At 37.1% G+C, this 21566-nt stretch overlaps 1 protein-coding gene across 2 annotated transcripts; it reads left to right on the top strand.

Annotated features, from left to right (window-relative positions):
• Positions 1 to 935: 935 nt before the first annotated feature.
• On the top strand, positions 936 to 21222 carry LOC127134781 (uncharacterized). 2 transcript variants are annotated; one of them, XM_051061826.1, is made up of 2 exons: positions 936 to 1588; positions 21180 to 21222. In XM_051061826.1, exons 1-2 carry the CDS (start codon positions 1129 to 1131, stop codon positions 21197 to 21199), a joined length of 480 nt encoding a protein of 159 aa, XP_050917783.1. In that variant the 5' UTR covers positions 936 to 1128; the 3' UTR covers positions 21200 to 21222. The 2 variants fall into 2 exon arrangements, with proteins under 2 accessions (XP_050917783.1, XP_050917782.1); XM_051061825.1 differs by lacking the exon at positions 21180 to 21222 and adding an exon at positions 12988 to 13030.
• The last annotated feature ends 344 nt before the right edge of the window (positions 21223 to 21566 follow it).

The following is a 21566-nucleotide window of genomic DNA, read 5'->3' as shown; positions in this document are numbered from 1 at the left end:
CATACACAAACATAGGTGTGTCATCTATGTTACTAAAAGTTAACAAACTTACCCAAAGCTAGCAAAATATTGACTTCTTACTAACCTACCACAAAAAATATAACCCCCAAAATAATAACCATAGGCATATATCAAGGAAAGTTCATTTCATCTAATACACTATACATTATTATTGGACCATATATTTCAATTCTACTTTTTCTACTCCCTTTCTAACTTACCATATGTTTGCGGCAATAGAAAAACATTGGTTGAAGAAATGATAAATAGATTTAGCTTGAATGATCCTTAGCTCCCACTGCCTCTGAAAACAATACAACCAACTACTCTACATGGGTTTAGATCTTATTCCTCTATACTTTTTCAATAAAGGAATGTTTTCATTTGATAAGAAACAACATTTTTATTTGTCAAATATGTCGATTTAAATCGATACTTAAAAATCCGAACTTATCAATTAGTTCAACCAACTAATTCAAAAAAATTATTGGTTAATTTGATCTCAGTTGCATTATAGTCTGACCATAGAACGAGGTTAACTAAAGTTAAAATATTTGAATAATATTTGGTTTATTTGAACTTCTATTTATTTGTCAGATGGTTAAACATAAACGATAGTTTTATGGATTTAATCAATTGAACTATGATCCGAACTTCCTCAATCTCCATTCCAATTTTTAAAATAATGATTTAAATAGATTAACATTATGTGAAAAGATAATTCTTATAGTAAAAGAATCCTAATCTAGAAAGAAGCAAATAAATCAACTATAGGTAAAGAAGACTAATCAAACATAGAGGTTGAATTTGGACCCAAAATGGACCAACCATAGTCTATTCCTACATGAGTCTACCACAAGCCCATTATTAAGAAATTGCCTAAAGTTTGGTGACACTTCCCTCAAATTCATTTCCTTCAACTTCATTAGCATTGGAGAGTTAATCTTTCAATTATCATAGATTGACATTTCACCTTTTTGAAAGCCCTCTAAACTAACTCCTTTGGTTTGCTCTTTAAGAAAGTGAAAAAAATTTCTTTCTCTCTAATAGTTACAATCATGGTTTCTCTATGAGAGGTTTCTAAAAAAACCAAGCAAAAACAAAACAAATTTCCCACAAACATAGCAAATGGAGGTTCAATCCTCGGCGGCGAAACGTCACTATGACATAACCATGTCAAGAAGAACAAGGAAGCAAAATGAGAAACCAATCTCAAAGGATGTCTCAACAACAAAAGATGTTGTGTCTCATGAGGCAAAAGAAGGTAATGAGAATAATAATAATAACAATAATAATGATCACAAGAGCTTGAAGCAATTGATTGGTGGAGAAGAGAAAGAGACAACAATGAAGAGTAGTAGTAGTGATGAAGGTGATAATAGCAAAGGAAGAAACTCACTCGGAGAACATTTTTCTGAGGAAGAGAAACAACTTCAACTTGTTAGGATGCAACAAAAGGACAATCTTCAAGGTTTGAAGTTTAAGAAATTGGTTCGTCGTTATGCTAAAGTTTTGGGCCATTTAATAAAGGCTAAACGTGATCCTCATTTAGGTGATGCTGGAAAAAAACCTGTTTTCAAGTTATCAGGTTAATTAGAGAAAATTTTAATTTTGAGTTTTATCTACTTATGATTTCTTTCATCTACTTTCTATATGTATTTGCTAGCAAAAATGCCTTAACTTTGCTCCATGTTCTTATTATTTGTGTATACTACTTATTCATGCATTTTGCATATATGTGACATTATGCTATGTGTTTGTAATTTTATCACTCAAATTACAAGTTCTTGAGTTTTAAATTTTAGTAGAGCATTTAATTTTGTTTATATAATTGCTTTGAATTTTTTTGTTATATTTAGAGATTTGTAAGGTTAATGATTGTTTGGATGATATGATGAAGAGAATATACATAGCAAAAAATATTAAGAGGTATAATTTTTTGTTAAAATAGGAATTAGAGGAAATAGAAAGTATTAAAAACTAAGAAATTTTGATTAATAGTTTCAACCACCAATAAGAGTTAAATGGCCATTTGAGCTACCATCTAGTTATAGTCTAGAGAAAGGTTGATAATAATGATGATAATGCATGAATAAGTGAACATGCAGCAAATGTGAAAGTGATGTTAGTTTGCCAGTGAAGGATTGTATAATGTAGGTGGTGGTTTAAGTTTAACAATACTCACACACATATTTGAAAAGATTATGATTGTTAAACCATTTTTTAGAATAAAAATAATACTAACTTATAGAAAATGCTAGCATATATTAAAAAATATAGGAGTACATATTAAATTATATGTATAATTGTTAAATTTTTTAAATATATATATTTTTTAATTTTTACATGTGTCCTTAATATAATGGACAAGATTCTAACCTTATTCATTAAATTTTCTTTTACTATATATATTTTTCAAATATATTTCATAAAAAGAAAAATTTTAAAGAACAAAATAGCAAAGAAATAGATTCTTTTACACTTCTTTTAGTTATTATTGAAAACAAAACAAAAGCTTTAATTTTTTTTAATTATTATAAATAAAAGTAGTTATTTTTAATTCATAAAAGTTTAATTGATTTATCAGTATTAACTACTTATTTAGAGTATTATGTTATGAAAAATATTAAAAAAAATGTTGATATCAAAAATTGAACTTTAGATCAACAATTCACAATCATCTTATTAATTATCAGAAATCAATTGAGCTAACTTACACATGCTACTTTTAAATTATTTAATTTTATCTTTTTTAAAATAATATTTATTTAATTCAAAAATATTTAATGTGGATAGTAGAGTCAATTTACTACTAAATATAAGAATGATAGTAAATTAAATATAAATTTTGCATGACATAACTCTTTTTTGTGCATTCTACAAGTTGAACTTGAATTGTTGCAATGCTTTGTCTCAATCCCTTAATTCTTGAGCCATTGCTTGTGTCTCCCCCTATAAGAAATGTACCACCATTGATGGTTTTCTGCCATAGACCACCTCAAAAGATGTAAAACCAATAGAGACATGAAAAGTGGTATTGTACCACAACTCTTCCCACTGCCACACACTATAACAACTTTGGAAGGATCAACAGCTACCCATGTTCGAGAGATAACATGCCCTATCTATTCAACCATCTCTTGACCAAAAGCACTCTTACTCTTATTATCCACAAACAGGTGTTGTAACACCAATGCTAAATGTTCCAAATTAGTATTCCAATTAGAATTGTAGACCAAGATATCATAAAAAAATTGTAGTGATAAATACTACACCTTTGTAACTTGGTTGATATTACAACCAACCAAATCTTAGTTTAAGTGTCTATGTCTAAAATTATTTGTCCTTTCTTCTTCGTGTCATTCCCTTTTATAGCTCTCTAGCGATGTCTACTATTTATTGCCCTTATGCCAATCAATGCCATTGTCTTTTCATCGGATTGTAACCCATATAATAGTTAGGACAATTATTCATTGCTCTCCCTTGTGTATGTTTCATAAAGGTTATTTAACTAATAAATTCTTAGTATACTTATTTTTTCCTCTACCAACCCTTTCTGACCTCCTCTGTATATGTATCTTCGAGTTAGGCCATCATGAATGGAATAGAAAAAGTCGGTATAAACATATCAGTACATAGTCCTCCGAGTATGAGGCATGTAGGGGCGAAGTGTTTTAGCTTAAAAGAAAATTAGACATATCGAAGCCAATATAAACATAACAATATACAATCCTCCAAACACAAGACCTAGGAAGCGAAGTGATTTAGCTCATAAGAAAATCATCCATATAGAATTATGTATAAATATTGTCCGTGCACAAGAGGAAGATGATGAAAATGGAAGAGAGAGAAATATTTGTAACAAACTCTAACAGAAAATTTGAAATTCTATAATGGATCAAAAGTATATTACAATTGATTCTCGACATTACTTATATACACATGTTTAATACTAAATGAAATTCAAATCAAAATCAAATTAACTCTAAATACAACATAAATGAATTATAACTAACACCATCCCTTAATTCATATTCAGCTAATCAAAATCAACAACATCAATTTCATCCCTCAGTTGGATAAAGTGTTCAGTCTTGATTGCTTTTGTTAGAACATCTATCAGCTGCTTCTGAGTGCTATAGTGCACAACTTCAAACACCACATTCTGAACCAGATTCCTCAGAAAATGAAACTTCGTGTCAATGTAATTTCTTTTTCCATGCAGTACTGGATTCTTGGAAAGACTTATAGATAACTTGTTGTCAATCATCAACTTCACAGACTTGCTCACCTTGATCTTCAGATCCTACAGCAAGTTCAGAATCCATACAGCTTGACAAGCAGTCAGAACACATGCAATATACTCAACTTCATAGGTTGACAATGCAATCATTGGTTGCTTCTTGGAGCACCAAGAAATAGGACCTCCTAGATACATGAAAAAAATCCAAAAATACTTCTTCTGTCAATCCTATCTCCACACCAATCAGAGTCTCAATAACACATTAACTTTGAATCAGTTTTAGCGCTAGAAAAGGAGCAAAACTCCATACTTCAGAGTCCTTTTAATATACCTCAGTATCCTGACAACAACTTGGTAATGTGACCACTCTAATTTGTTCATAAACCTACTTACTATTCCAACTGCATATCAAATATCAGGCCCGATATTGCAGAGATATCTCAATAATCCTACCAACTATTTAAAATTTATAGCATCTACATCATCACCCTTAACATCAGAATATAACTTGTGATTTGTCTCAGCATGTGTGATTGCAGACTTGCAATTTATCAACTCAAATTTCTTCAGAAGCTCAAGTTCATACTTCAACTGATGCAAGATTATACCATTTTCAGAGTACAAAATCTTCATCCCTATAAAATATGTCATATTTCCTAAATCATTCATCTCAAACTCATTCATCAACACCTTCTTGAACTTAGCTATCGCAGCTGAACAACTCCCTATTAGCAATATGTCATCAACATAGAGACACACCAGAATCATATTGCTATTAGATGCATGTTGAACTTAAAAACCATACCCCATCTCACATTTTTCAGAATCCTTGAAGCTTGAAAAACGAATCAATTTTCAGATTCCAAGCTCTAGGAGGTTATTTTAGTCCATGCAATGCTTTATGTAACTTGTACACCATCCTTTCATGATTCTTTTTCACTAATCCAAGAGGTTGTGATACAAAAACTTTATCTTATAAAGTACCATTTAGAAATACATATTTCACATCTAAATGCATCAGAGATCAATTCCTGTTAGAAACTATAGCAATCATCAGTCTGATTGTTTCATGTCTAGCTACATGAGCAAACACCTCAAAATCCAATCCAGATTTCTGTAAAAATCCTCTAGCTACTAACCTTGATTTGTGTTTGCCAATTAATCCATCTAGCTTTAGTTTCACCTTGTAAACACATATGACACTGATGGATTTATTGTTCTTTAGAAGCTCAGTCAACTCCGAAGTCTTGTTTCTTTCCATAGCCTCAAGTTCTCCTTTCATGGCCTTCATCCACACTTTCTTCTTGATAGCTTCTTCTATAGTAATTGGTTTAGAGTCTTCCAACATGGCATACTAAATGACTTTCCATTCAGAGTCTATCTCAGTATCTTGTAACATGTCAAACTTAATAAATCTTCTTGGTATTCGTCTGATTTTTTGTGGTCTATGAACTTGTTCAGGATCTTCTTCAGATGCTGAAACAGTATCAGATGTTGGACTACCTGTAGAGTCTTGAATACCTTCATAGGCATGATTACCACCAGAGTTTGTATCATTATCAAAATCTGGATCATAATCATATTCACCTTTAGATTCAAATTTGCCTTCAGACTTTTCTTCAGAATCAGAGTCACCTTCAGACTCTGACTAATCTTTAGACTCAGAGTTTCCTTCAGAGTTTTGAAATATATTCAGAAGTTAACTCATGTGTTAACATTGCATCAGAGTTGGATTGATACGTATTCTGATCTCACGCTTCTGATTCTTTCATAATGACATGTCTGTTGAATTCAACTTTGTTAGTGACAGGACAATAAAGCTTATAACCACATGTATTGTGGTACCCTAGAAGTAACATGACTCTTTTTATGTTATCCAACTTCCTTCTCTTAACATCTATGACATGTTTATAACAAACAAAACCAAACACCTTTAACACCTTTTGCACTAAGGCACTTAGTTTCAGTTGTTTCCACATTCACCTTGAATATTCTGCTGCTTCCCTGTTCAGATTGCATAATCAGCTTCTGATCAGAATCATACAAATTCAGAAGATTGTCCTTTATAGTAATTGAGAAACCTTTCTCAATAAGCTGACATACACTCATCATAATGATTTTCATGTTAGGAACATGCCAAACATCCTTGATCAAAACAGTTTTTCCATTATTCACTCTGATCTTGACATTTTCCATTCCTTCAGCATTTAGATACTTATCATCAACACATCTGATTTTTGTCCTCTTTCCAGAGTCAAAATTAATCAGCCATTTTTTGTTTCTAATTAGGTGATTTGAGCAACCAGTGTCGATATACCACTAGTGTACCAAATATCCACCATCAGATTGAGAAGCCATCAATAACACAGGTTCATCATCTGATTCTCCTCTAGTTATGTTTGCTTCTTCTGATTTCCTTTCCTTGTTTGACCAACAGTCATCAATAAAGTGACCGAACTTCTTACAACAATAGAACTGAACCTTCTTCTTGTCAAACTTCTTCTTTCCCTTATGATGTTTCTTTTCATCAGAGTTGGAGACTTCCGACTTCTGATAACCACCACCATGTCTCTTCTTGGCCTCTGACCAAGACTGCTTCTGATTCTTCTTACTAGAAGACACCTTCAGAGTCTGCTCTACCTCTCTTTCAGAGATTCTCTCAGTCAGATGCAAATCTTGTGCTTATAGACTGCTTTGTAACTCTTAATTCTCATGGTGCTTAGATCCTTAAAATGTTGAATTTCTACAACAATGTAATCAAACTGAGGAGTAAGTGATCTCAATACCTTTTCAATGATTATTTTTCAGAAAGAGTCTCTCCACAAGATTTCATCTCATTTATTATCAGAATCAATCTGGAGATGTAATATGGTATTTTCTCATTGTTCTTCATGTTGATATTCTCGTACCACTTACACAGAGACTGAAGCTTCATTTTCTTCACTGATGCATCACCTTCATAGTAATGTACCAGTATCTCCTACGCAACCTTCACCGTTGACAAGTCAGAGATCTTCTTAAACACATTCACATCGACACACTGATGGATGTATAATAGAGCTTTTTGATCCTTCTTACTTAACTCTCTATATGTGTTCCTTTGTGCTTCAGATGCATCTGCTACAACCACTGCATAACCATCGTTGATGAGATCCAGAACATCTTAATCTCCAAATAACACATGCATATGAAATAAAATCAGTTGAATTGTCAAAAAACGATTCTGGATGAAGTGAAACGAGAAAATGGACCTCTTTTTATAGGCCAGAGGTTGGCTCAAAAAGGAATTTTTAATAAATGCATTTTATCACTTTTCAATCGATTGGAAAGTTATCACAACCAATTAGAAGCATGAAACATAATCAGTTGTAAATTCAAAATAGGAAGAAACAAATATCTATTTGTTGCACATTATTAAGGCGTTGTCCTAATCGTTTGAGACTCAATTTTAAACTGATCCAACCAATTGGGAAAATGCTTCAATCGATTGGAGAAGTCAAAATTTTACTTATAACTATTTTGACAACTCCCAATTTATCTAGCACAACTTGAATATATTTTTGAAGATATTTTCTTTGGTAAAACTATTTTGAAAAAAAATTTAGTGTGTGAGCTTTTAGCTGTCGCCACTAGGTTTTAAACAACCCCAATCCAAACATATCATGACTTAAGTAGATTTCATTAGTCCTTAACTTTAAGACTTCAAAAGTCCATCAAAAATAACCCAAATGAAATAAAACAAGTCACCATTAAATTCTAGAGGCAAAAATAAAGGGTGTTTATGTTCAACACATTTTCAAAATAATAAAAACGGAAGGGTTAAAAAATAAAATCAAAAGGATAATAAAATGGAAAGTAAATAAATAAAACAACATAAGGTAAAAATAAAATGGTTAGGGTGCACACGTTGGGGGTCGAACCCTCTAACCTTGGGGTCATTGGGGGATCAACCCCCTCACCCATTAGGCCACAAGCCTAGTTATGTCAAGCAAACACACTGAGGTAATAAAATAACAAAACAATGTTTAAAACGGATATGCGCGCTAAACAACCAATCACAACCAAACACGACTTTAGTTTGAATTTGATTTTGGTCTGAGGCAACGACCACTGTGTCGTCTTCAACCTCAAGATTTTTGAATTTCGAAGGTTGGAAATAAGAAAAATCAATGGGATTTTCTTATGGAATCTCAATGCTTAAAAAAAATAAAACATTCTCCACACTTATGAGCCATTAATTGGCTCTGAGTGTGAAGTTCTTCCTTAAAAATCAGAAGAACTGACTTAACCTAAAATAAAACTAAACTCTAAAAATCAAGTAATCAAAGGTGCAAAGTTGGGGGAAATGGTCAGTGAGTGATTTTGAGTCAAGTAGTAACTTGATTCAGAGGCGGAGGTGAGTGAAACTACCTGATCAGAAGTTGCTCAGGGGAGTTTTCTGACGGTTTGGATCAGGTCATATAAGGCTTGGGGTATAGTGGTTAAGTGTTTGGGAAGCTTGAATGATGTGTGGTGAGTGTTTCTAGGTGGTTATTTGGGGTTGAAGAGCTCTCGAAATGAAAACCCGATGCTCTACTAATGGTGGTTTAGCTCAAATGTTCTGAATGTGTTTGGGGCCTTTTTTAGCGTAGTTGGGCAGTGGAACACCTTCACTTATTTATAGGGAAGGTGTCTGGATGATTTTCGGGGGAGTTTGAAGGGGTTTGAACAAAATTGGCATGTGAGTTGAAACATGTTTGGTGTTGACTTAGGGAACACTAAAATAGACACCTTCCGTGGTTGTTTGCACTGCAGACAAGTTTGTTTTGATCTATAACATGGAACTGGAGCAACCAAGAGCAATGAGGAAGCCTGCTGCAAAATCTGCTTTTTGCCATTTTGGGCAAAAGCTGATTTTTGCACATGGCATTGGGTTTTCTACTTGAGGAGGATTCCATGTGCAAGTTGACTTCTGAACCTACCAAAATACCATTTATAAAGTGTTTGTGGAACATTGGGATCATAAGGAATATTTAGAGTACTTGGTATGTTGAATTGCAAAATCTAACTATGTGCATTTGACTTGTGCACCATGGCAAGTCAACAACTTTGAACCAATGACAAATAAAATTGGCTCATGCATTTTGCTTCAATTTTGGGTCATTTGTTCCTTGCCATGAACTTGATTGAATGAAAAAAGAACCAGGTCAAAAAGGTTTGTGGTCTGGAAATGGAAATGTGTCAAAGTGGTGGTCATTACATGATTTTAGGGCATGATGGGCATGTTGGACTGGCTTGGCCAATAGCAAAATTGAACCCCTTGCTCAGTGAATTAGGTCATGGACCTTGAAACAGAGTTGGATATGAAGTTATTTAGAACATTTGGATAGAAGTGGAATTTAAGAATCTTGAAAAATGAGAGAGTTATGGACTTTGGAACTTCCCATAGGTCATTCTTGCCAAAATGTGACCAACCAACATGACCTAATTTGGTGATTTTGTGATTTCTTGATTTACAAGGTAAAATGATGGTTGTTTTGGATTCATATGATCATATCATGATGGGAAATGAAGTTTGGACCTTTTTGGAATGATTTTAGGTCAAATTGGTGGGTGAATCAAGTCATGGAAAGTTGAAAAATCATGTATGAACCAACTACTTGTAACATGAACTGAATGGATGTTTAAATGGTTGATTTTGATTGTAATGGACATGAAATTATGTTTAATGAGTGGTAGGGTGATTGGATGGAAAAAAAGAGCAAACTCAAAGGTCAAGAGGTCCCCAAATTAGGGTTTCTTGAGCCACAAGTTTCATCAAGAACCATGGCCAGATGAATTAGGGTTTGAGGTGTAGGAATTAAATTGAGATGTTTAAAGGACATGGGACATGAACAAACTTTAGAATTGAGGGGTACTCAATGTCATGACCAATATACATGGTGAATCATGACTTGTACCAGGCAAAATGAGTGTCAAGAGAGGGTTTCGTCCTTGGGTGACCAGATGAACTTGAAACTTCTTCAAAGGGGACTCACCACCCAAATTGGACTTGGGGAGTGAGTGAGATGTCTTGAGTGTTCTTCCAAGCTTTGTGGGATGCTTTATGATGAACTTAGGGTTAAGGTGGGTTGGGCACACCTCAACATGATCAGAGGATCTTGGGGCTTTGCAGATGAATCTCATGCCTCGAGCTTATGGATTATTGTAATCATTAAGTACAAATGCATATGAGATGATATGTATGAGATGTATGCTTAGGTTTTAAGGTTTAAGAAGATGATATGGATAGGGAAAATTTGAGGATATGACATTAGCCATGCGCTTTTACGATAAAACCATTTTGCTTTACAACTCATTCACTCACTACTAAAATAGAAGGTACCATACTACTTCAAGATTGTGCCATATGCTTTTTCTTATGTCAGCACTTGCATGAGTAGCTGATGAGGTTTTAATTTATATTCCATTTAGATTGTCATCATCAGATAGTCAAGTTCATCAAACTTTATGTTTGCATCTTTATCTGCTTAACTTTTCATTCTTGACTTATCATATTAGTTGTCATCATTAAAAGTATATGACTTTATTAAAAGCATATCATCTGCAAAACAATGTATCACATAAGACAGTTCCTGCACTTTTCCACCTATACTATCATACCCCAAAATTTGCCCATTAATATTTCAAGACATTTTTCAGGGGCATTCCGACTCATTTTATGGCACTGATCTTAAAGGGACAAAGGCCCAGCTCACGAATGGCCCAATCCAGAAAATGGCCCAAACTGGCCTGTTCGCTACACGCTCGCCTAGCGAACGTTACGTTCGCTACACGCTCGCCTAGCGAACGTTCGCTACACGCTCGCCTAGCGAAGCAAACGTTCGCTACCAGCTCGCCTAGCGAGGTTGACAGACAACAAAAAATTTCGGGCTTCGTTCTGAGCCCATTAGGTCATGAAAAAGGGCATTATAAATACCAACACTTCAGTAATGAAAGGGAGGACGAAAAACGGAAAAAGGGACGAAAGGAGAATCCTAGCAAGCAAACCCTAGCGCTCACAGACGGAAAACCCTGAAGGAAAAGCCGGCGGCCGCAAAGCTACCTCCGTCCAACTCAATCCGGCTCGCCAACTCAAGGTTGCAATTCGATTGCAAACAGGTTTGCATTACTATTATCGCTTCATTTTCTTAATTTGCATGTGATACCGCTTTATGTTCTTAACTTGCATGTGATATTATAATTGAATTCATAAATATAGTTGAGGTTTTGCATGTGAGTTTAAGTATGCCAGCCTATCCTGAATGTTTGACCATATTATTTCTGTAATTAAATACCATAAGACTTGCCGCATGCTGAGATTATACTGTTCTGAAACTCCAAACCCGTGGCCGCTCGCTAGCTCATCGCTAAGCGAGCCTGCAGCGAGCCTTCGCTGAGCCTTCGCTAGGCGAAGCAGAGGCGAATGGGACAGTGGCTGCTTTGTCCCTTTGCTGTTCTATCTTATGTTTATCTAATTGCGATTTTTGTATCACCTGGCCTGAACTCATAACTGTTATGTCTATTTTATGGTGCAATTGTCAAATCATATTTTATCTTAATGCTCTAACCCGTGTGTTGAATGGTGTAAGTGCTTCCATATCCCCAATGAAGCGGCCGGCTAGGTACTCCACTTTACGTGTGGGAGACCTTCGTGGAGATGGATTCTAAATTACTTCACTTTAATGTGAAGATTCATATTGATTGCCTAATTAATTTTAATGTATTAATTTTTAATGTATTGATTTTAATGTGTTGATTTTAATGTGGAGATTCATCATAATTACCCAATTAATTGTTAAAATATGGACTTTAAATAAATAATATCGGACTTCTCTTTGTTACCCCACGATTACTAATACGGTCATGTCCCGCGAATGTGGGGATACACTTAGCAAAAACCCTTCGATTAAATCATCATGTCCCTATAAAATAAATCATAGTCCCTCGGATGTTGCCTTCGAATATACGATTTTTGTCCCTCGATGTCCCTTCGGTGTAGCCTACGGTTAAATGATGATAGTCCCTTCGAATGCTAAGGTATCCTCACAACTGTTGCCTTCGATGACCAATCAATGACCCTTCGATGACCCTTTTACATCCAAAGGGTAAAACTACTTACTTCTCAATAGTAAGGACAGTTTTACCCTCATAAGGAAAGGAAATGCCCGGAAAGACCTCGGACAGGTATAACCCTTAATTGCTCATTCATAACCTAAAATACTTTTCACACCTCACACATTTCCAAACTACTTTTCTAAACTATTTTCAAAACTAAATGAGATAACCACTTTGTATACATTCATTCAAGGATCATTACAAAGTTAAATTCTCCTTTTCAAAACATTTCCTACACCTTTCTCAACCACTTTTTCAAACTAGAAAAAAAACATAAATGATTGAGCAATTAAGAGCCCATGGATAACCATGGATACAAAGGGTGCTAACACCTTCCTTTTGTATAATGTACCTCCCGAACCTAAGAATCTAAATTAAGGTCTTTCCTGTTCTTTTCCACCTTTCCTTATTGGATAAAAGAAAAGTCGGTGGCGACTCTTGCTAACCGCGACATTGCGATTAAAAACACATTAAAGTCAGTTCACCGTATGACATATACAAACAAGAAATTCACTATCATCTCTTTCTTCATCGTTTTATTTCAGATTATCTTTTAACAATATTTTATTCCTCGTAAAATGCTATAATATAAGTGTCTTGATTTGCAGGAATTATTGCCATCAAATGAAGTTCATATTTTTGGTCATGCAAACAAATTGCACATGTGAGAATCTTTTTAGAAAAAACATGCTAGATATAGTTTATGCAACATATTTATGGATCTTGATTTTCGATCCCTCCTTCTTTCACAAAAGCGTCCGACAACATGATTTATTGTATAGCATGACATAACATTTCATAAGTTAAATTCCAAAAGGCCTTGAAAACATTTCATACATTGCATAGCATGACATAACATTGCATAACAGGTACTCTAAAGGGATCAATGTTCTCACGGTTTTCCTCCAAACAGAAAAATGGACCTCGAACAAACTGTCAGGGATCTCCATGCTCAGAATGCTCAACTCCAGAAGATGATCTTGAACTTATCCAGGGGGCAGGAGGAACTGAAGGCTCTCTTGCTCGAGAAAAAGAAAGACAAGAAACCTGTGAGGCACACCAACCCGGGAAGGAGGCAGTTTACGAAGATCAATATGACTTTAGCACAAGCACTGCAGGGTATGCTAAAAGCAAATTTAATTACCCTCAGAGATCCTCCTGCAAAACCCAACGTTACTTCTCCTAGTTATAATCCTAATGCCAGGTGTGCCTATCACTCCGATAGCCCCGGGCATGATACAAACGATTGTTGGTCGTTGAAGAATAAAATTCAGGATATGATCGACGCCGGAGAATTTGAATTTGATCCGCCTGAGACTCCTAATGTCATCACTGCTCCTCTGCCTAATCAGGACGAGACTGTCAATGCTGTGGAAGATACTGATAACGATTATGACTTGGATAGCTGGATTTTCCCAACAATTGGTGACAGACTCGACAATTGGAAGGCTGAAGACACTATCCCGATTTCCTTTAGTCGAGAGTAATTGTTATTGCTAGTTTAGTATTTCAAAAGCATTGTGTCTATACCCGGGGCATAATAGCTAATTTTAAGGGTTTGTCATTTTCATAAGCATATTCATATTCAATAAATCAATGGACTTTTTGCATTCAAATATTGCGCTCTTTATCTTTCCTGTCATTTTTCAAACAAGCTATGTTTTCTTGCACACACTCACGTAACAATTTGCCGATCCATATCCACTCTGGATCCTGTTGGTAATAACTCTGCTACTGTTCATTATGACTTTGAAAATCCGATCTACCAAGCCGAGGATGGAAGTGAGGAAGATTGTGAAGTCCCTGGAGAACTTGCCAGACTGGTACTACAAAAGGAAAAGACCATACAGCCGCAAGAGGAATCAATTGAAATTGCAAATCTGGGTACTGAAATAGACAAGAAAGAAGTCAGAGGTTTCTTGGGACACTTGAATTACATTGCCCGATTCATTCCACACTTGACTGCTACCTGCAAACCCATCTTCAAATTACTAAAAAGGAAAAATCAAGAGATGGTATGGAATGATGAATAACAAAATCAAGAAATATCTCCGAGAACCTCCAGTTCCGATGCCACCAGCTGAAGAAAGACCTCTAACTATGTATTTGACCGTGTTAGAAAATTCAATAGGGTGTGCTGGGGCAACATGACGAGTCTGGTCGAAAAGAGCATGCCATATACTGCCTTAGCAAAAGGTACCGACTGTGAAACAAGATACTCACAGCTCGAGAAAGCTTGCTGCGCTTTGGCTTGGGCTGCTCGCCGACTAAGACAATATATGTTGAATCATACCACTTTATTGATTTCTAAGATGGATCTTATCAAATATACATTCGAGAAACCTGCTGTCTCCTGAAAGAGTTATCACTGATAATGGTACTAAACTGAACGCTGCATGCAGTTCAAAATAAAACACCATAACTCTTCTCCGTACCGGCCAAAGACGAACGGCGCCGTGGAGGCTGCTAACAATATCAAGAATATAGCAGTAACATACAAAGACTGGCATGATGTTACCTTCTGCTCTTCATGGTTACCGCACTTCGATAGGGGAAACCCCTTTCTCTTTAGTCTATGGAATGGAAGCCGTTTACCAGTGGAAGTTCAGATTCCCTCTCTAGGAATCAGGAAAGAGATAAGCTCAGATGAAGATGAACGGATTCAGACTCGACTCGATCAGATAAATTTGATTGAAGAGACTCGCGGCTGTTTGTCATAGGCAGATATATCAGAAGCGCATGACCCAAGCATTCAACAAAAAGGTCAAGAGACGAGTGTACCAAATCGGCGACTTAGTTATCAAGCGTATCATTCTACCGCAAGGTGATCCCAGGGGCAAATGGGCTCCCACATACGAAGGGCCATGTGTAGTTAAGAAGGTATTCTCTGGTGGAGCCATGATACTTGCTACAATGGATGGCGAAGATTTCCCGCACTCCGTGAATGCAGACATAGTCAAAAAATATACTACGCATAAAAGAGACCCGCTAGGTCGACGTACCTAGGCAAAAGTAAGGGCATCCCGGCGAACCAAAAGGGTTCGGGCAAAAATTAGGGATAAACATATAAAGACATACACCCGGCAAGTCGAAAACCTGAAAAGGCGGCTTGAGCAAAAAAGGATATCCCAGTGGACTGAAAACCTGAAAAGGCGGTCCAGGCAAAATTTAGGGATTAAAGCGTATGACTATACCCCGTTCTCTGTCTGCTTCGACCAAGTTCAAGGGACTGAACAAGCCAATCACTTCTATCCGACAACAGGAGATGAGATGCTTGAAGACATAATGACAGTAGTGGAGTTAAAATCAACAGGGTTTTTTTTTCCTCATAGCTTCTCTTTGTTCTCTTGACAATTTCCTCTTACTAGGATTTCTGTCTCCTTGTACTCAAATCGCCTATTTATAGGCCCTCTTTCAAAATCAATACAATTTCATTTCCAAAAAGATGCTTTTGTTTTACTTTCTCTGTTTTGTTTGCGTAAACGTCCATTGATTTAATTTGAATTGATTTATGCATTTGAATATGATCAATGTTTACAAAAAAATGCATGCCTAAAATGGCAATAGCAATTACGAAAGGACTTTAGGATCGAGGAGAAGGTCTAATCACGCTTCCCAATGAATCCGTTGCCAATTCTATTCCCCGGCTAAGCCAGTTATTCCCCAGAAGAACTTGGCATCACTAGACTGGTCATCTCTTCTACCCCCAGCCAGGCTCTGTTGAATATCTCTGCCATCAGATAAAGGTCAAATACCCCTAGCTAAGGAAGGGTCATCAATACAAATATCTCCGACCAGAAGACTGAGATTTATTTCCCCAGTAGAGTCCCCTGGAAGAACGTTTCAGACACATAGTGCATTCATTACATCATTTCACATCACATACCTACATACAATTTTCGTTCCGCATCATATACATTACATCATTTCATAACATATACATGTATACAATGCTCTCATTTATTCCAGACGCATAATTCACTCATTACATCATTTCACAGCATACGCATGCATACAACATTTGCATCTCATGCATCATGACATGGCATGAAGCTAACTTTATTTTTCAGATCAATTATCCTCCTGACATAGTCAAAACAAAGGTCCATTCAGACAGACATCTTTATCAATTACGTTCAAGATGCAACTATATCCCTCAGATACTGCCTAGCGTACGGTACATTCCGAGCTCATCCCAGACATTCATTGCCAATACAACATATACAAATACTAGCAGATATAGCCTAGCGTACGGTTCATTCTGATTCAGCTCAACATATGACTCCTTCAACTCAGATACGATCTAGCGTACGATCCATTCTGACCTTCAACAACTCAGATGCGATCTAGCGTACGATCCATTCTGACCTTCAACAACTCAGATGCGATCTAACGTACGATCCATTCTGACCTTCAACAACTCAAATACGGTCTAATGTACGACCAAGTTAGACCTTACATTTCTGAAGCGTAGTCTAGCGTACGACTACCCCTTTCAGCACCAGATTCAGCCTAACGGACGACTCATTCCAGTCATCAACTACAGTCTAATGTACGACCAAGTTAGACCTTCTAGTCATCAAATACAGTCTAATGTACGACCAAGTTAGACCTTCAAGTCAGATTCTGCAAATACAGTCTAATGTACGACCAAGTTAGACCTTCAAGTCAGATTCTGCAAATACAGTCTAATGTACGACCAAGTTAGACCTTCCAGTCATCAAATACAGTCTAATGTACGACCAAGTTAGACCTTCCAGTCATCAAATACAGTCTAATGTACGACCAAGTTAGACTAGAAGCTGCTCAAATACAGTCTAATGTACGACCAAGTTAGCCTAGAAGCTGCTCAAATACAGTCTAATGTACGACCAAGTTAGACCAGATGCCGCTCAAATACCGTCTAATGTACGACCAAGTTAGACCGTCAAGTCCTCGGATTCTGCCCAGATACAGTCTAATGTACGACCAAGTTAGACCGGATTCTGCTCAGTGACAGTCTAATGTACGGCCAAGTTAGACCGTCAAGTCCTCGGATTCTGCCCAGATACAGTCTAATGTACGACCAAGTTAGACCAGATTCTGCTCAGTGACAGTCTAATGTACGACCAAGTTAGACCTTCGTCTCCTCAGATGCTACCTAGTGTACGGTACATTTCTGAAGTGTAGTCTAGTGTACGACTACCCCCTTTTATCATCAGATTCAGCCTAATGGACGGCTCATTCTGCTCAGATACGGTCTAATGTACGACCCAATTTGACCTTCGATGCTACCTAGTGTACGGTACATTTCTGAAGTGTAGTCTAGTGTACGACTACCCCCTTTTTATCATCAGATTCAGCCTAATGGACGGCTCATTCTGCTCAGATACGGTCTAATGTACGACCCAATTAGACCTTCGTCTCCTCAGATGCTACCTAGTGTACGGTACATTTCTGAAGTGTAGTCTAGTGTACGACTACCCCCTTTTATCATCAGATTCAGCCTAATGGACGGCTCATTCTGCTCAGATACGGTCTAATGTACGACCCAATTAGACCTTCGTCTCCTCAGATGCTACCTAGTGTACGGTACATTTCTGAAGTGTAGTCTAGTGTACGACTACCCCCTTTTATCATCAGATTCAGCCTAATGGACGGCTCATTCTGCTCAGATACGGTCTAATGTACGACCCAATTAGACCTTCGTCTCCTCAGATGCTACCTAGTGTACGGTACATTTCTGAAGTGTAGTCTAGTGTACGACTACCCCCTTTTATCATCAGATTCAGCCTAATGGACGGCTCATTCTGCTCAGATACGGTCTAATGTACGACCCAATTTGACCTTCGATGCTACCTAGTGTACGGTACATTTCTGAAGTGTAGTCTAGTGTACGACTACCCCCTTTTTATCATCAGATTCAGCCTAATGGACGGCTCATTCTGCTCAGATACGGTCTAATGTACGACCCAATTAGACCTTCGTCTCCTCAGATGCTACCTAGTGTACGGTACATTTCTGAAGTGTAGTCTAGTGTACGACTACCCCCTTTTATCATCAGATTCAACCTAATGGACGGCTCATTCTGCTCAGATACGGTCTAATGTACGACCCAATTAGACCTTCGTCTCCTCAGATGCTACCTAGTGTACGGTACATTTCTGAAGTGTAGTCTAGTGTACGACTACCCCCTTTTATCATCAGATTCAGCCTAATGGACGGCTCATTCTGCTCAGATACGGTCTAATGTACGACCCAATTTGACCTTCGATGCTACCTAGTGTACGGTACATTTCTGAAGTGTAGTCTAGTGTACGACTACCCCCTTTCATCATCAGACACAGCCTAACGTACGGCCCTCTCTTCAACTCAGATACGATATAGCGCATGATCCATTCTGATCCTTTATCCCCAACAGCATATGACACACTCCGACTCCCCAGCAAAGTCAACAGCCTAATGGATGACTCATTATTCGGTCTAACGTACGACCCAGTGTGGCGCCCATGTCTTCAAATTGGCCTAATGTACGGCGTAATCTGAAGCTTTCATCATCAAATTTCCTGGATGGCATCTTTAAGCCCATCTCCGTCAAGACTAATTGACAAGTGCAAATTTTTGGGGGCATTCTAGTGTTCAATAATCTTCCACCTCCAGACCACGAATGGCATGCACGCCATCCTAACTCTCTCGGTTCAAGAATATTGAACAGGGGCAGCTGTCATACCCCAAAATTTGCCCATTAATATTTCAAGACATTTTTCAGGGGCATTCCGACTCATTTTATGGCACTGATCTTAAAGGGACAAAGGCCCAGCTCACGAATGGCCCAATCCAGAAAATGGCCCAAACTGGCCTGTTCGCTACACGCTCGCCTAGCGAACGTTACGTTCGCTACACGCTCGCCTAGCGAACGTTCGCTACACGCTCGCCTAGCGAAGCAAACGTTCGCTACCAGCTCGCCTAGCGAGGCTGACAGATAACAGAAAATTTCGGGCTTCGTTCTGAGCCCATTAGGTCATGAAAAAGGGCATTATAAATACCAGCACTTCAGTAATGAAAGGGAGGACGAAAAACGGAAAAAGGGACGAAAGGAGAACCCTAGCAAGCAAACCCTAGCGCTCACAGACGGAAAACCCTGAAGGAAAAGCCGGCGGCCGCAAAGCTACCTCCGTCCAACTCAATCCGGCTCGCCAACTCAAGGTTGCAATTCGATTGCAAACAGGTTTGCATTACTATTATCGCTTCATTTTCTTAATTTGCATGTGATACCGCTTTATGTTCTTAACTTGCATGTGATATTATAATTGAATTCATAAACATAGTTGAGGTTTTGCATGTGAGTTTAAGTATGCCAGCCTATCCTGAATGTTTGACCATATTATTTCTGTAATTAAATACCATAAGACTTGCCGCATGCTGAGATTATACTGTTATGAAATTCCAAACCCGTGGCCGCTCGCTAGCTCATCGCTAAGCGAGCCTGCAGCGAGCCTTCGCTAGGCGAAGCAGAGGCGAATGGGACAGTGGCTGCTTTGTCCCTTTGCTGTTCTATCTTATGTTTATCTAATTGCGATTTTTGTATCACCTGGCCTGAACTCATAACTGTTATGTCTATTTTATGGTGCAATTGTCAAATCATATTTTATCTTAATGCTCTAACCCGTGTGTTGAATGGTGTAAATGCTTCCATATCCCCAATGAAGCGGCCGGCTAGGTACTCCACTTTACGTGTGGGAGACCTTCGTGGAGATGGATTCTAAATTACTTCACTTTAATGTGAAGATTCATATTGATTGCCTAATTAATTTTAATGTATTAATTTTTAATGTATTGATTTTAATGTGTTGATTTTAATGTGGAGATTCATCATAATTACCCAATTAATTGTTAAAATATGGACTTTAAATAAATAATATCGGACTTCTCTTTGTTACCCCACGATTACTAATACGGTCATGTCCCGCGAATGTGGGGATACACTTAGCAAAAACCCTTCGATTAAATCATCATGTCCCTATAAAATAAATCATAGTCCCTCGGATGTTGCCTTCGAAAATACGATTTTTGTCCCTCGATGTCCCTTCGGTGTAGCCTACGGTTAAATGATGATAGTCCCTTCGAATGCTAAGGTATCCTCACAACTGTTGCCTTCGATGACCAATCAATGACCCTTCGATGATCCTTTTACATCCAAAGGGTAAAACTACTTACTTCTCAATAGTAAGGACAGTTTTACCCTCATAAGGAAAGGAAATGCCCGGAAAGACCTCGGACAGGTATAACCCTTAATTGCTCATTCATAACCTAAAATACTTTTCACACCTCACACATTTCCAAACTACTTTTCTAAACTATTTTCAAAACTAAATGAGATAACCACTTTGTATACATTCATTCAAGGATCATTACAAAGTTAAATTCTCCTTTTCAAAACATTTCCTACACCTTTCTCAACCACTTTTTCAAACTAGAAAAAAAACATAAATGATTGAGCAATTAAGAGCCCATGGATAACCATGGATACAAAGGGTGCTAACACCTTCCTTTTGTATAATGTACCTCCCGAACCTAAGAATCTAAATTAAGGTCTTTCCTGTTCTTTTCCACCTTTCCTTATTGGATAAAAGAAAAGTCGGTGGCGACTCTTGCTAACCGCGACATTGCGATTAAAAACACATTAAAGTCAGTTCACCGTATGACATATACAAACAAGAAATTCACTATCATCTCTTTCTTCATCGTTTTATTTCAGATTATCTTTTAACAATATTTTATTCCTCGTAAAATGCTATAATATAAGTGTCTTGATTTGCAGGAATTATTGCCATCAAATGAAGTTCATATTTTTGGTCATGCAAACAAATTGCACATGTGAGAATCTTTTTAGAAAAAACATGCTAGATATAGTTTATGCAACATATTTATGGATCTTGATTTTCGATCCCTCCTTCTTTCACAAAAGCGTCCGACAACATGATTTATTGTAGGCTTATCAGTTCCTGTTAATGCATGTTTGAACTGTTAACATGTAGGTCTGTTTTTGTCAGTGTTAGCAATACCTCCACGACCTCGGCTATAGGAAATATTATTATGCCCTCGACCTCTAACATTTGAGTAACCACCACGATTATCATAATTTTTTTTTTGCAGAAATAAGGAACAATGACAATTCTTGTTGAAATTTGTCTACTTAAGCTTCTTG

Source organism: Lathyrus oleraceus, chromosome 1, assembly GCF_024323335.1.
Source record: "Lathyrus oleraceus cultivar Zhongwan6 chromosome 1, CAAS_Psat_ZW6_1.0, whole genome shotgun sequence".
Taxonomy (NCBI): domain Eukaryota; kingdom Viridiplantae; phylum Streptophyta; class Magnoliopsida; order Fabales; family Fabaceae; genus Lathyrus; species Lathyrus oleraceus.
Note: the sequence above shows the minus strand (reverse complement) of the source record. Positions and strands in the feature narration are given on the sequence as shown.